This window comes from Chlamydotis macqueenii, chromosome 2, assembly GCF_036417535.1.
Source record: "Chlamydotis macqueenii isolate bChlMac1 chromosome 2, bChlMac1.mat, whole genome shotgun sequence".
Taxonomy (NCBI): Eukaryota; Metazoa; Chordata; class Aves; order Otidiformes; family Otididae; genus Chlamydotis; species Chlamydotis macqueenii.
This window is the reverse complement of record NC_141557.1, coordinates 144,444,864-144,460,948: the sequence shown is the minus strand read 5'-3', so window position 1 is coordinate 144,460,948 and position 16,085 is coordinate 144,444,864. Positions and strand designations below refer to the sequence as shown.

The window sequence follows — 16,085 nt, the reverse complement described above, 5'->3', positions numbered from 1 at the left end:
CTTATTACCCACTGGATTTCAGAGGGGCTTAAAATGTAGTAAACTACAAACACATTCATGAAATACAGTTATTCCTTTTCCTAGTAGATTGCTAGCTGAAGATGACTTGGATCACCCCATGTATTTGAGTTTAAGTACAAAACTTTAACACAAAAATTCTGGAAGTATTTGCTGCAGCAATATGAATACAAAAAAAAACCAATGAGTACATTGACAGCGTATATATGTACTGGGAAACAAACACGTTTAATGACTACTATGGGTCTGGAATAGATGACTCCTAATGTTGACTTTTAAAATTTAACATTATGCCCTAAGGCATTCTCAAAACCAACTCCTTATCCATAGAAGGTGACGGGCGTGGTCTTAGACAAGGCTGAAGGCATCTTATCACTTGGGACCCCACAGATTTGAGCAGCAGCATGAACATAAATGTTCTGTTAACTAAAATGCTTAGATTTAATTACTGAATTGTCGTTACTGAACAATTACTGAATTGTCTTATGAGCAGCAAAATTCATGAGATCTGCTTTTCCGTGGATTTTTGTCCTGTGTCCCACATAGAAGTCCCATTCTCATTACTAATAATCTTTTGAATCCCTATTATTTTCCAAGATTCTCTGTGCCAATAGCTTGAGTTCTCCTTTTATGTTCCTCAAATCTCTCCCAGATGTCTAAGGGTCCTTTGAGGCAATACATGCTCAGCATCTGCACTTGGCTGGCTGGTCTGAGCCTGCTGATAGGCAATTGTAATAGGCAACTGCTGAGCTTCTGCTTCAGCATTTCTCCCAGAAACAACTCATCCCAGACAGCAGTTCTCCTAAAACATTGTTGAACTTCAAGTTTGTGTGATTTCTATGCCAACCTCAAAAGTCTTCAAAAAGTATTGCACAAACATAAAGGACAGGTGGGCATAACAATTGCACAAGCTTGTTTCCTTAAGTTTTCTGGCTGAAGAAAAAAAAAAAAATTGTATTTGAAGATAAAATTCTGAAATGTACTAAAGATCTTGAAGGCAAATCATAATTTTATTTGCCAGCTTCAGGGTTACAAATGGAAAAGAAAAGTTAAATAATGTTTTTCAGGCTTTTTTTTTGAATAATAATGTGTCATTCTCTTCTGCATACAAAAGCTTACATATCTTGTCAAAGTAGTAGTGTTCTTTTAGCAATGACAGTCTAAGTAAGATATAAACAAGAAAGCTGTGTAGTTATTAAATCAGACAAAGTATTTGGAAAAAGCAGCAAGCATGTAAGTCTTTCTTCAGATCTGAAACAGAGGCAGTAAACTGCAGACTAAATACAGGTTGGAAACAATTGAGTTTGGCATAATAAAATTATATGTGAAGAAATTGTTCCCAACTCTGTGCTTAACAGAAATGTACTGCTCCTCTTCGGTTTAGATGTATAAAAGTTTTGAGTGCCTGTTTGTTTGTTTGTTTCTTTTTCCAGCCATATTAGGTGTTTAATAAAATACACTACTTCTCTTTAGGAACATTCCTTGCTTCAGATATATGTTTTATAGTCAACTTACTTCCCTGGTTTTCTTTTCATAAGAGCAAGGAATTTGTTTAAAAATAAGTTGCTCCTGACAAGAAAAACAAAACAAAACAATCATTCTTAGTCTGAGCATTTCTAACCTAAGTTTCAGTATTGTAGCTCCTATGACAAGATTCAACTTTTTGTAACTAATGTGGTGGTTTTCCTCATAATTTTTTATACTCCTTTTTATATTCCTTCTGTTCCCTTTTGCTGCAACTTCATTTCCTCTGGTCAGGAGAGCAAACCACTTAGTGATAGATCTTCATCTTAGCGTAATAACACGTGTGAAAAGGGAGAAGGAAGTATAAATGTGAAGAAGAAAAATTATTATTGTTTCAGAATAATTATATATGGTGTCTGGAGTTTATATAGAACACATATGGGAACACATAATGTTAAAAAAGCCACATGTATTACATCCTGAATAGACTGTAATCTAAATAAGATAAGACAAATATAATTCAATAGAGCCACAGTTCAAAGGGGAGTCCCCTCAGCTTGCCAGCACTGGGAAAAAGGGAGAAAGAACTTCCTGAAAATCTTCTTTTAAAGGGAGACAGCTGATAAGAATAATAATATATCTTCTGTGAATAAGAAACCATGTAGACTGTGAAGAAACATACTTTGGCACTTTGACTGATATATAAACACCTATGGTTAAACTTCTAGATTTTAGGGAGACAAACTGCCTGTTAGGTAGTCACTGCAGAGCGTATTTTCCCTTCCTCTGAGGTAAGTGGCAACAACTAGTTGTGAAAGAGGATATCGACACTGCCAAAGCTGCTAGAACAGGAGAGACTATGTCACAGTCATAGGGCAGAGACACAAGGCAATGAGATGGAAAGGGTCAAAGGAGCAGATAGAAAAAAGTGAAAACTATGGAAGCATATGTCAGCTGTAGATAGGTTTTATGCAGATGAGGAGCAAGCTTTTGTATTTTAGGCAGTATGTATGAAGCCAAATATGCATGTGAATGTGATCAAAGGAGTAGGTGAGAGATACAGAAGCATCATCATGGAAAAGCTTGAGGAGCGGCAGCTCACACTGGAAGACCAATGTCGTCAAAGCAAGATATCACCAGTATTAGCTACAACCAGTAGGTACAGGGACTTACATAGGAAATCATCTACTTGAGAAAGAGGATATAATAAAATAATGTACAGGAAAGGAAAAGCCAACTAATAGTATCCTCCCATATTTCAGTTTGAGTCTTCTCTGAGACTCACCACAGACTACTGAATTTCAATTCTTGCAGACTAAATGCTTTGTCCATGGGTGTCACTTGATGGTCTCTGAGCCAAAAGGCAGACATGCTTATTCAAATCATAAACTATCGTACTCAGCTCAGCATAGCCAAACATGACATGTCTTCTCAGCTTCTAATATCAGTGAGCATCAGATATCTGCTCGGATAGGCTAGTTAAAACAAAAGTGACTCCTGAGTAGAGTGCCTTCTAATGTAATTCCCTGTAGAAACAACAAAAAATCCCTCACTAGGGATTTCATCCTCAGTAGACCCAACTAGTCAGCACTGGAGCCAGGGCAATGCAATCAGGAACAAAAGAGAGAGGACTGTACTTCCAGTGTTTCCATTTCACGTTAGGAGTGACTGAAATGTCATATAGAGAAGATCGATTTCTTGATCATGTGTCTCAGGGACACATTTCCCATTACCTAACTGCTAATCCCAAGGAAGTCTCTTAATTTTATCCCACTTTAAAAAAAATACATGCTTTCTGGAAATGTTCAAATATGTTCTTGAAAATTACACTGACTCAGTCAATGGCAGATCACGTGGTTTAATTCATGATCTGAAACTGAGAGCAAATGTTGTCTGTTAAATACCATGATGTGGAGTGCAGAAGAAAAGTAACTTCCTATAATGAATGATAAAAGAAAATATTTGAGATTGGATACAGTCTAATCTATTCCAAAACCAGGATTACTTTATTGTTTATTTCTTTCCTATATCTGGCAGTCACATCTTGGTAGTAAAGAGTGAATTTGTATTGCAGGCAAGAAAATCACACAATCTTTCATTTAATTTGATCAGGAAATTTTCACAAGGGTCTTCTAAGACATGCCCAGCAAATCACTGTAAGCAAATCAGGAGATTTCCTGTTCCTATTTTTCTGATCTTAAGAAAAATGAATAAGCATAGTTATGTTGAAATAATTATTCACCAGTAAAGATTATGATTTAAAATAATTTTTATTGTTTATAGAGAACAAAAATGGAGCTAAGAGTACTCAGGTATGAACTTGTAGTGTACAAAGAAAAATAATTTTAATATATAGTAAATTAAATTAATTACATTAAATAAAACCTTGAATTTAATGTAGTAAAATATTGATGAAAATTTAAATTATTTTAAAACCTGGAAGATGCACAAAAATATGGCTCTAGGAGTACATTTTGAAAACTGGTTATACTTTTTCTTTTATTATTGTTTTTCCATGTTTGAAAATTGTGTAGTTTTCTTAACTGGAAATAAGGTTACCTGAACAAATGAAATGTGAGTAGAGTTAGGTACTTTAAATATTCTACTGCTATTTATTTTTCATTCTTTGAAAATAAAGTTACAGTATCCTCTCAGTGCTCTGGATAGTCTATAGGAATACTTCTAATTCTTTAAGTTAAAGATTTCAAAGTGTCAAAACATATATAGATATCTTATTTCAACTCAGAAGGGTGAGAAAAAAAAACAACTTTGTAGTAGCCAAAATTTTAGCCAATATGAGCTTCAGTGGATCAGCAATGAAGTAAATAAATGTTACAGCTAAGGGTTACTCACAGACACTGTCCTGTCCAGGAGATCTTATATACAGAAGAGGATTTAAAATTAAAACCTCTCTCCTTCAGTTGTGGCAGACACTCGACAGCAAAGGAATGGTCCTTTCTTTAAGATATTCACAGCTAACTTGAATTCAGTGTATTATCTAGGATAATTAAAACTCTTTTTAACCTTTTATACTGTATAGCAGAATTCTGTTTTGACTTAATTGTTTTAATGATAACTAGTTTTAACACCATATGAAATATATTATAGAATATGGTTATATCCATATTCTAAAGGATGTGCAAATACAGCATTGTACTATTAATATCTTGTAATTGGAAAGTGATTTTCAACTGAAAACCTCAACTGTCCTTTCAAATATCAGTTTAACTACATGACACTCCTACATGGTACGTATTATTAGACTAATTTTAGAGAAAGTCGAACTGAAGCAGAGAAAGCTATGACCAGTAATTAGAATGTATAGGTAAAATACAATGATGGTTTTACTATTGTATAAAGGTTCTACCAATTACAGTAATTGCATCTAGTTATTTTACTAACTTTTTTTCTAGGGTTTTGGTAGCCCATCAGGTGAACATTGGCTGGGAAATGAATTTATCTTTGCAATAACAAGTCAGAGGCAATATTCTCTAAGAATTGAATTAATGGACTGGGAAGGAAACCGAGCATATTCACAGTATGACAGATTTCACATAGGAAATGAGAAGCAGAATTACAGGTAAGAATCTATTGAAATTCTTTTGACTCTCCTAAGTGATACATATTGTTCATTGTTCACTTGTTAAATATGAGAAAGGACAATAATATGATAGTGATTTTCCTCAAAAGTGAATTAAAAAGGTCAAAAAATGTAAATCTGATTTCTCAATGATAGAAGGTTACAATAAGCCTAACATACCTGAGAACAGCAGATGACCTATTAATCATGCTGGCTGGTAGAACTGCTAGAACACTGTATAATTTTTAGCATATAAACCATCCGAATTCAAAACAGATTTAATAGAAAAAGAATATGGATTCTTCATTACAACTTGAAGGATTTCTACCTCAGAAGTAGAAAACTTAAACAATGGACATGGGAATAAGAGACCAAAAATGCTGTTAAAACATCTGATATTTCCAAAATGAAAATTCAGTGTAAATGAAGAGGAAAACCAGAACACATCTTATTGTGAGGAGTTTAAATGCAAAACAAAGTATCAGGTACTGGATAACCTTAATTAATCATCAGCAGCAACATGCCATTTATTATAGTTTGAAAAAGACATATGAAATTAACATATTTTCCAATAATATCTTTGTCCTTTTTTTTTTTTTAAGATAAAAAGTAGGAAATTAAAACTGCTTGTTAAAAAAAAAAAAACAAAACAAGTTTGGAGACAAGATGTATGGATGATCTAAGTGGTTTAATTTTTTTTTCTAATCATTGCTTCATCTGAACAGACAATACAATACTTGATAAAGAAAATGAAACCCATAAAAATATCTTAAATTATTTATTACAGCACATCTAGTTAGCATAAAACTTCGGAGAGAAACAAATTTGTATTAAAACCAAACATTCAGGTCATAGCATGTGAAACTAGGTTGTTATTCATATTTTTAAGCCCAAGTAACTCGATTCTCAGAAATGCTGATTGTCTCCCTCCTCCATGGGCCTCCAGAGAAATGGAAGTGAGAGCAATTGCTCTTTCTGCTGACAGAACTCTGCCCAGGTGGGACACAAGGTAGTGCGCCTGTCCTCTGTGGTTTGCCAGAGGGCACTACTGCATAGCGTAGAAGCGCAAAAGCTACATTTAGAAGCAAACTGTACAAGTTTACTTCCTGCATAAAGCAAGGAGTATCCTATGGCACACAAAGGACAGCTCTGTCCTCCATTGCCTCCAGTAACACTGTGCCTGGCACTGTCCATGGCATGCCGTTTCCCCACATTCTGGAAGGTGGAGCACCCATTCTGAGGTGCTCTTAGGCAAAGAGCAAATATAAGTAAAGGAAATTTCCTGCAAATATTTATACAAAACATAATGATGCCTCATCCCTGGAAACATTCAAGGCCAGGCTGGGCAGGGCTCTGAGCAACCTGATCTGATTGGAGATGTCCCTGCTCCTTCCAGGGGGATTAGACTAGATGACCTGTAAAGGTCCCTTCCAACTCTAACTGTTCTATGATTCTATGATAAAAACAGTAGTGTAAAAGTGGATAATGTGGGGCCTTAAACATTAGTAGAAGAAGATGTTAAAAAATGTAAGGAAAACATGGGACAAATACTTGTCATGGGACAGAGTTACACTTAACTCTAATAATTATTATGAAAATCAGAGAGGGTGTCAGGAGTATTGGCCAGAGGATGAATTAAGATGGCTGAATTTCCTAACAAAAACTGTCTTTTTTGCTCACATTTATTCTGAATGGAATAGGGACAACATGTATTGTTAAGGAATTGGAAGGATGCTGAAAATTTAACTTATGTTAAAGGTTATGTCAAGGAAGGACTTTTCAGAACTCATCTGAGTTCATTCATGGCAAAATAGCAAGAGAATTTCTTGTTTTGTTTCAAAATGCTAGACTGTATTTGTAGTAAGATAAAGCAACTTGGAAATGCTTAAGAGATTATCATAAGTCCGTGTAATGTGCCCATAGTGGAAGAGGCAAAGAGTTTTGGGGAAGGGCTATGTCATTTTCCCTCCAACAGTCTGGGAACTCTGCTTGGGGACCTTGACCTGAGACTGCCTCAGGTGCTAACTACCTACCGGGATCAGGACATGGGCTTAAGAAATGAGGTACAGTTGCCTATGTATATTTAATTGACTGCCCTTTTCCTGGCAGTTTTAGCTGATCCAAGGAGGATCGCTTTTCCAGGCAATTCCTGAACACAACCGTGGGATCCCATTGAGTAGAGATTTTTTCCAATATACACTGTGAGCAAGTCCATGTTAGTTTGCTGGGGAAGAAAGTCTGGTCATATAGGTATGAATAGTGGTGTGCTGCTGACTTTGAAGGCCAACGAGTGAGCCTTAGCCCAAGTTTTAAACTTTATTCAAATTTTGATATGTCCTTTGTCATCTTTGCCTCAAAAAAAAGAGCCTTTAAAGGACTTAGGCATAGGATTTCCTTCTCTGCCTTGGCTGATAACATAGGCATTTGGAGATTTCTTAAATAAATTAGGTTTCATATGTTGATGGACAGCAGAGTAGCCATGGAAAATCATCCTGAATCAGTTTAGGTCTCTAGGATGTCTCTAAGAACAGGAAAATATTAAGGGAAGGGCAGGTGTGGGAAGGGCAGGTGCGGGAAGGGAAGGGAAGGGCAGGTGTGGGAAGGGAAGGGCAGGTGCAGGAAGGGAAGGGAAGGGAAGGGCAGGTGAGGGAAGGGCAGGTGTGGGAAGGGAAGGGAAGGGAAGGGAAGGGAAGGGAAGGGAAGGGAAGGGAAGGGAAGGGAAAAGGAAAATGAAAAAAAGAAAAAAGAAAAAAGAAAAAAGAAAAAAAAAGAAAAAAGAAAATAGGAAACCCACATTTATTAGAAGAAATGGAGATCTTTTGGCAATGTAAACCATATTTTCTGAACATGGAAACAATTGTGAAAACTGATCCATTAAAATTTTTATTGAACAAGAAAAACAGAATGGATGTGTTTCAAAAGTGTAGAAGCTAAATCAGAAAGGATGTACGGGCCTCAAAAAGTATAATATTGAGTACCAGGGATAAAGTCTGCTTTCCATATTCAAGTCACTTTTCCATAAAAATCAGAAGGCATTTGACTTGGAACTACTAACTGCAGCTTTGGTTCCCGTTCTACTCCGTAGTCCAATTGAAGGCCAGAATGAGCTCTACTCATGCTGTCTGTGTGACCTCCTTATGGTACAACTGATGTTCCTCTGTCTAGGGAATGGGGAATCAGTTCCATTCATATTATTCTGGAATAAACAAAGAGGGAAACATGAAGAAGTGAAAAGACTCTATGCATCTCTGTTAGCCCTTTGAGTTTCAGATGAATTCCTCAATAATTTTTACTCAAACATATCTGAATATTTAAAGAAAATAACTGAGTCACATGGTGACAGGTCTGGAAATAATGAAGTGTAAGCCACATGCAAATCTAAATTGTTTTTCATGCTTGACAAATGCACTAGTGCCTAGTCCACACACATATATATCCAACAGACATTTTGCAAACCAAAATTATGTTGTTAGAAATTATTACAAGAATGCATCCTATGACATAAAAAACTCTTTTTTTTTTTTTGCTTGCCAGCATCACTATCTGTGATGGAAGCAACTCTAAAAGACAGGCCAAATAAAAGCCTGATTATTGAGTCCTAAACAGCTGGCCACCCTTCAGAGAACGCTATTTTCTCTTTATCTGAGAGATTGCAATTAAGAATTTAAATGATTCCTCTGAAGCTGAAAACCACAGTTCCCAGCCTCCTGCTTGCAGTGCTTTTCCTTCACAGTAGTCAGGCAAACATTTACCATGTTTGTTTTCTATACCTCAAACACAGAACAGCATACCTTTTCAAAACTTTAGTTGTTGTTCATTTGGAATAATTTTGCCAAACAAACTAGATACTCTTTTATTTTGAAAGCTGTTAGGATTTTCTGCTAGTGGCCCACATTAAGTGTTGCTTCTTCAACACTGTTTGCAAAAATAGGTAATGCAGACTGTTTGCACTCTACATTAGTTTCAAATAATACAAGTTCACTAAGAAGTATTAACCAGTTTCTAAACTGGTCTGGGCAGAAGATCAAGGAGATCTGACATAGAGAAGGGATGTTGAAATGAAAGGAAAAACTCAAGAAATGGAACAACTTTCATTTATGCTATGGCATTATTTTGTAAATTTGGAAGACATGAAAAAATGTTAAGGTTCCGGGCCTTGTGTTTGAATATAGTAAAGGTAAAAAAAAAAAAAAAAGAAAAGAAAAAGAGAACAAATAACATAAAGTGATAAAATGTGTACGAGAAAACAGGGGAAAGAATTTTCATGCTGTTTTTCCAAAATCCAACCCCAACATTATGCAAAGTTCGATTCAGTCTGGATAACTCCCAATTGGTGATTTCAGAAGGGTTCTGTTTCTTCTCTGGGATGTTTGTAATCTCTTTACTACTTTTTATTAGCTTAAAGAATCTATGATTAAAAAGAGTAATGCTGAACACATGCATGTTAAAAATATACTTGTTTTTCTTTCAAAATGAGACAGCTCCAAAAGAGTTTCTGGGAATGCAGAATAAAATCTATTTATCCCAGATGATGATTGCACAGAAGAAAGTTAAGATGAGAAAGTGGATCCTGATGCAGTAAAAGTATGATGATAAATGATAACTGAAACAGGAAAATCAATGTTGCTCCGTATGTGAAATCTTCAATAGCATGGAAGTATCTAAATAATTATTTTCCTTTAGAACATCCTTACTCTTCTTGTCTACACAAAATGATTATACAGAGGGCTGTCTGTAAATATGATGAAAACTTTGCAAGTCTTACACTGTGGCAAATAAAATCTCCATAGACTAAGAAGAGTCAGATCTTGAAAGCCCCATTTAGCAGTGTTTCTTAATTTAATTCAAAGAAATTATTCATAGTACTATAAAAGTATAGACTGAAAGAGGCTCCCAGAAAACACACAGCCTCTCCTCTTTTCCTTTGTAGACTCTACCTAGCTCATTCTTGATAGTCTGTTGGCATTGTTTGATGGTCTTAGGAGTCGTAGAGATATTACATACTGCTGCTCTGACCTATGTCCTCAGACCATCCAGAATTAAACAGGAAAAGTAACCATGTGTTGGCATTACAGGCACTGCACTTCATAATCCCACATATTAGTTAATGAAGACAGATATACTGATGCTGGATTTTGAGCAGCAGTAATTTCAGCCTGCACACACATCTGAATTTGCTATTCATGATACAGGAGCAGCACTTCCAAGGAGGCATGGGATGGAGAAGTGGGGAAATAAAATTTTTAATTGGCCAAGCTATTTGTACCTCAAATCTCAGAGAGATTGAATAGACCCTCATCTACCTATGATAGTATATCCCAGTGTTTAGTCATTATTTTATTTAGAAAAGCTTTCCATTGCTGCAATGACTCACTACCTTTGGTCCTATCGATGGAGGAATGATTAAATGATGAAGCAGTACTGCTGAAGGGAGCAAGGTAGGTATAGGTGAAAACTGATGATGGACGAAGAGCATCCTAACTTCTGTGAGTTAATAATGGACTTCAATCTTTGATAGTTAAAATTAAGGAGGACAGTCTTTATTTTGGAAGTAGCATGAGAAACAGATTAGGAAATCTTATGAGAAAATGAGAAAGCATAGGTACATTATTAGTGGAACAAGTAAGAGACACGTTGACAGGAGGATATCAGTTATGTAGAGAAGAATCAGATATGGGTCCTCAGAGGCAAGAAGTTGATGGGATTTGTTGCAAACAGGAGAGAGAGTCATTGAAGTTATTCAAGTCACTTCAAACCACTGACATGGTCTTGTGATTCATACAAATCTAGGTAGCACAGTTTCCAAGTTCTCTAAAATACTGTCTCTCTCTCTCTAGGCTTTGCTTTGGGAAACCAGATCAGTTGCTGAATGTAAACAAACAATTGTTAGACTTTATGGGACCTGATAGCAGAGACCTTTTAGTTCACTGAATAGAGTATTGGATTTTTTAGTTCTTGTTTGTTTAAGATGTTGTATATTTAGTTTCAGTAATAGTATTATTTCTCTCTGTTTTCTTGGGCAAACTAGGTAAGTAGCCTGGAGCCAGAGGCCTTGATGTAATGTTAATCTCTGATTTTTTTTTTTTTAAGGTGGAGGCTATTGATTTATTTAATCACCATTGTTGAACTAATGCTGGAATTCCTTACAAAAATTTCTCACTTTTCTTTCTGTAAAGTAGAGAAAAACTATTTTTGTACAGTCTTTTAAATTGTACTAATGAAATTGTCATAATGAGTAGTACAGGAAGTATTATTTGAGAGTATTACTTTTATGGGGACAGCTGGTTTTATGTATCTTTAATTTAAAAATGTACACACACTGTTGCTGTTTCAGAAGCAGGACATTAACAGGCCATTGTCACTTTCCTCAGTGTACAAAACCTCATTTTTAAATATTGGTGTGGTTCTTTCTTTGTTATTACCCAGGCTTTTCAGTGATGGTGTGCCATAAGTAACATATTTTCTTCTTGTGTCACTTGAGTAGTTTAGGTAACAACAGGGAATCATCAAAACTTGTAAGTTTTTTCTGAGCCATCTGTTTATCTTCTCCTCTACTGTTTGTATCACAGTAAACCTCAAAGGGTCCCTTCTCAGCTGGGGAAGAAAAAGTGGAGGACACATAGAAAATCTGTAGCAAAGCAAGAAAATAAGCATAGATCCTCTGAGACGCAATTCTGTGCCCAGATCCCAGTACTTGACTTGCCAAATAGGAAAACTACAGAATAACTCAAAAAATAGACATGGTGCAAAAATTTAAAGCCACAGTAATTCACTTTTCTTTGGAAGCTGGAAATTCAATTTGCAAGTCTACTTCAGAGGAAATATCCATGCAAAATCCTATTAACAGACAGAATATCTACTGTATACATACTTTCCATGATTTGAAAATACATTTAATATTTTTTCACCAAACAATGGTATAAAATGGATCATATGGAAAAAAAGGTTTAATGTTTCTATGTAGATATAAATATCTGGCTGAAATAACTTTATTCTGTTTAAGAACACTGTCAGTCCAATAATATTCCATGAAGTCTGAATATTGGAAGTGCAGGGATTCAATCTGATGCACATTAATCAGAGATCTTTCTGGAACCAGACCAGTGTTGCTATATTATATCAGTGACTAAAGCTCACTGGCAGTCCATGCACTATCTCCAAATGTAAGCAGAAATGAAACATAACATTTTCTCTGACTAACTGAAAGTTGATGCGAATATACTTGTGCAATTTATGAATAATAAAATTTAACTTAATCAATATAAATCCTATGTATACTATCCATCCACAGCTTATCATTTCCCACCTCTAAGTACATAAAACACATTTGCAGTTCACTATACAATAGCCATGGCTATCCTGAAGCAGGAACAGAGATTTTCTTCTTTTGTGTTATGGAATATAATGAGAGTGCAGTGAGATGTGCTGGCTAAATTGGGGCACAGCTGAAGTCTTATGGAGGTGAGCCAGGGTCTCCTGAGGTAATAGGAACCAACAGGGAAACACCAGTGAAATACTTCAAAGCAATTAAGGGCTGTTCCTCTGAGAAGATGACACAGCTGACAACTCAGCTCAAGTGCCTCTACACCAATGTACACAGCATGGGCAACAAACAGGAAGAGCTGGAAGCCACAGTGTTGCTAGAAAGCTGTTACCTAGTTGCCATTACTGAAACTTGGTGGGACGAATTCCGTGACTGAAGTGTGACTACTGATGGCTACAGGCTGTGCAGAAGTGACAGGCAAGGAAGGAGAGGCAGAGGCGTTGCCCTCTATGTTAAGAAATGGATAGAGTGTGAAGATCTGTCTCTGAAGAATAGCCATGAGCAGGTTGAAAGGTTATGGGTAAGAATCAGAGAATGAGGCAACAAAGGGAACCTTGTGCTTGGTGTCCACTACAGGCTGCCTGATCAAGGGGAACCTATTGTCAAAATCTTCTCACTCCAGCTACTGGAGGCATCATGCTTGCACCATCTCATCCTGCAGGAGGACTTCAGCCACCCCAACGTCTGCTGGAAAAATATCATGGTGAACTATAGGCAATCCAGGAGACTCCTGAAATACATTGAGTATAACTTCTTAAGCCAGATGATAGAGAGCCGTACGACAGGGAATGCTATATTGGACTGTTGGTCAGCAACACAAGTGAGCTAATAGGTGACATCAAGATTGGAGGCAGCCTGGGCTACAGTGATCATGCACAGGTGGAGTTTGCAGTCCTGAGGGATATGTGTAAGGTGAAGAGTAAAGTCAGGAGCCTGAATTTTAGGAAAGAAAACTTCCAGCTCTTCAAGGAGTTAGTCAATAGGACCCCCTGGGAAACTGGTCTCAGGGATAAGGGAGCAGAACAGAGCTCTCGATTCCCAGGTGTAAGAAATCAGGAAAGGAAGGCAAGTGATCGGCATGGCTGAGTTGAGACCTTATGGTCAAACTAACGGGCAAGAAGGAACAGGCAGTGGAAACAGGGACGGATATCCTGGGAACAGTGCAGGGACATTGTGTAGGAATGGGCTCAGGAAGGCCAAGGCATAGCTGGAGCTGAACCTAGCAAGGGATGCAGAGAATAATAGGGACTTTTACAGGTATGTCAGATAGAAAAGGAAGATCAAAAAAAAGTGTATCCTCCTTGATGAGTAAGACTGGCAAACTGGTAACAGTAGATGAGGAGAAGGCTGAGGTACTCAACATTTTTGCCTCAGCCTTCACTGGCAACCTCTCTTCCCATGCCTCCCAAGTGGATGGACTGCAGGATGAGGACTGTGGGAGCAAAGTCCCTCCTACTGTAAGAGAAGATGAAGTTTGTGATTGCCTGAGGAACCTGAACATATGTAAGTCTACAGGACCTGACGAGATGCATCTCAGAGTTCTGAGAAATTGGCTGATGTAGTTGCCAAGCCATTCTCCATGATATTTGAAAAGTCATGGCAGTCAGGTGAAGTCCCTGATGAATGGAAAAAGGGAAACATGGTGCATATTTTTAAAAAGCGTAGAAGGGAGGACACTGTGAACTACTGACCTGTCAGCCTCACATTTGTGCCTGGAAAGATCATGGAACACATCCTCCTAGAAGCTACGCTAAGGCATGTGAAGAACAGGGAGGTGATTTGAGACATTCAGCATGGCTTCACCAAAGGCAAGTCCTGCCTGACCAACCTAGTGGCTTTCTATGATGGAGTGACTACATCAATGGACAAGGGAAGAGCTACAGATGTAATCTATCTATCTGGACTTCTGTGAGGCCTTTGACATGGTCACCCACAACATCCTTCTCTCTAAATTGGGGATGCCATTCAGAGGGACCCAGACAAGCTCAAGAATTGGGGCCATGCGAACTTCATGAGGTTCAAAAAGGCCAAGAGTGCAAGGTCCTGCACATGGGTTGGGGCAACTCCTGGGATCAATACGGCTGGGGAATGAAGGGAGTGAGTGCAGCCCTGCAGAGAAGGACTTGGGAATACTAGTGGATGAAAAACTGGACATGAGCCATCAATGTGTTCTCGCAGCTCAGAATGCCAACCATGAGCCAACCATATTTCAAAAGAAATATGACCAGCAGGTTGAGGGAGGTGATTCTTCCCCTCTACTCTGCTCTCATGAGACCCCACCTGTAGTACTGCGTCCAGCTCTGGACCCCCGAGCATAGGAAAGACATGGACCTGTTGGAGCGAGTCCAGAGGAGGGCCACAAAGATGATCAAGACCAGGCTGGACAGAGCTCCGAGAAACCTGATCTAGTGGAAGATAGCTCTGCTTATTGCAGGGGTGTTGGATTAGATGACCTTTAAAGGTCCCTTCCAACCCTAACTATTCTATGGTTCTATGATTCTATGATTCTGTGATTCTGTGATTCTATGATTCATTCTATGATTTTATTATATTGAATACTGTAAAGGAGAGACTGAGTAGAGAAAGGAAAGTCAATAATAGGAAAGAGTAATGGAAATGGATAGAACAGGGATGATATGCAGCTCCTGAGGGGGAGAAGAGAGGACTCTATTGGATAGTGTATTAGGGAGCAGTGGACCACTTTCTCCCACCACATGGCCATTTCGGTAAGAAGTTGGCTGGGGACCAGCGGGGGTGACTGCCGGCACCAAAACATTTTTCATTTGTGTTCCCTTCAGGAAGCAAGAAAATGAGTTTACTTTAGCAAAATAGACCCTCCATTAAGTGATATGTAATGCTTTGTTATCTCCCTGAAACTTCATAACTGGCTGCTCTGCAAAATCTAGTGACTGTCTGCCATGTTTGAGTGAAAAAAGAGCACAAACTGAAGCCATGAAAGCACAGCTGTACCAGACCCAGCTATAACAGACACTCAATACCAAACTTTGTCTGTCCATATGAAGTATAACAACTGATTTTCCAAGAGCTGCAAATTGTTACAGAACTACCAATGAGATCTTATATTAACATAATTCACTAGACTCTTTCACATGACAGAAAGGCATTGATGATTACTTTTCCTAGGTCATAACTTAAATATCTTTAAAAGCGAGGAATTTAATTTGTATCTGTATTATGTGGTTCATTATAGGTGTCATGGCACAAATAACTCCATAGACAGAGTATGAATAATTTCCTCTGAAAGAGCTGACTATTTGCAGTTTTCATCATTAGCCTTCTTAATCTTAAACACTCCCATTTAAAATGAATGCTACTGTTTGTCTTCAGGCCTTTTTGATAAAGAGTATCTACATAGTCAGTTACAGTAATATGCTTTGAAGAGCACAAACCTCCTCACCTTTCTAAATCAATTGATCACAGGCATTTCAGACAATTTGAAAATTTCTTTTTTTTTTGGAAAGTCAAATGCCAATTCATATATGCAAGATTAGCCCAGAAATTATAAAATTTATACAATATCTCTGTTAAAAAACACCGTTAAAAGCCCCTAAAATTTCTTTTTATGTTTTATTTTGGTCACAAATAACACTAGAGCTCTTTAATATCTAGAATATCATAGAATCATAGAATCATTAAGTTTGGAAAACACCTCTAAGATCATCAAGTCCAACTGTCAAC

At 37.4% G+C, this 16,085-nt stretch overlaps 1 protein-coding gene across 8 annotated transcripts in view; it reads left to right on the top strand.

The window, feature by feature from the left end:
* Nucleotides 1-16,085, top strand: part of ANGPT1 (angiopoietin 1) — a 170,631-nt gene that overhangs the window by 125,056 nt on the left and 29,490 nt on the right. For all 8 annotated transcript variants that reach the window (XM_086742536.1, XM_086742542.1, XM_086742541.1 and 5 more), the window contains one exon: nt 4,896-5,062. In XM_086742536.1, the coding sequence (XP_086598662.1) occupies nt 4,896-5,062 (167 nt within the window). The remainder of the gene's footprint in view (nt 1-4,895; nt 5,063-16,085) is intronic.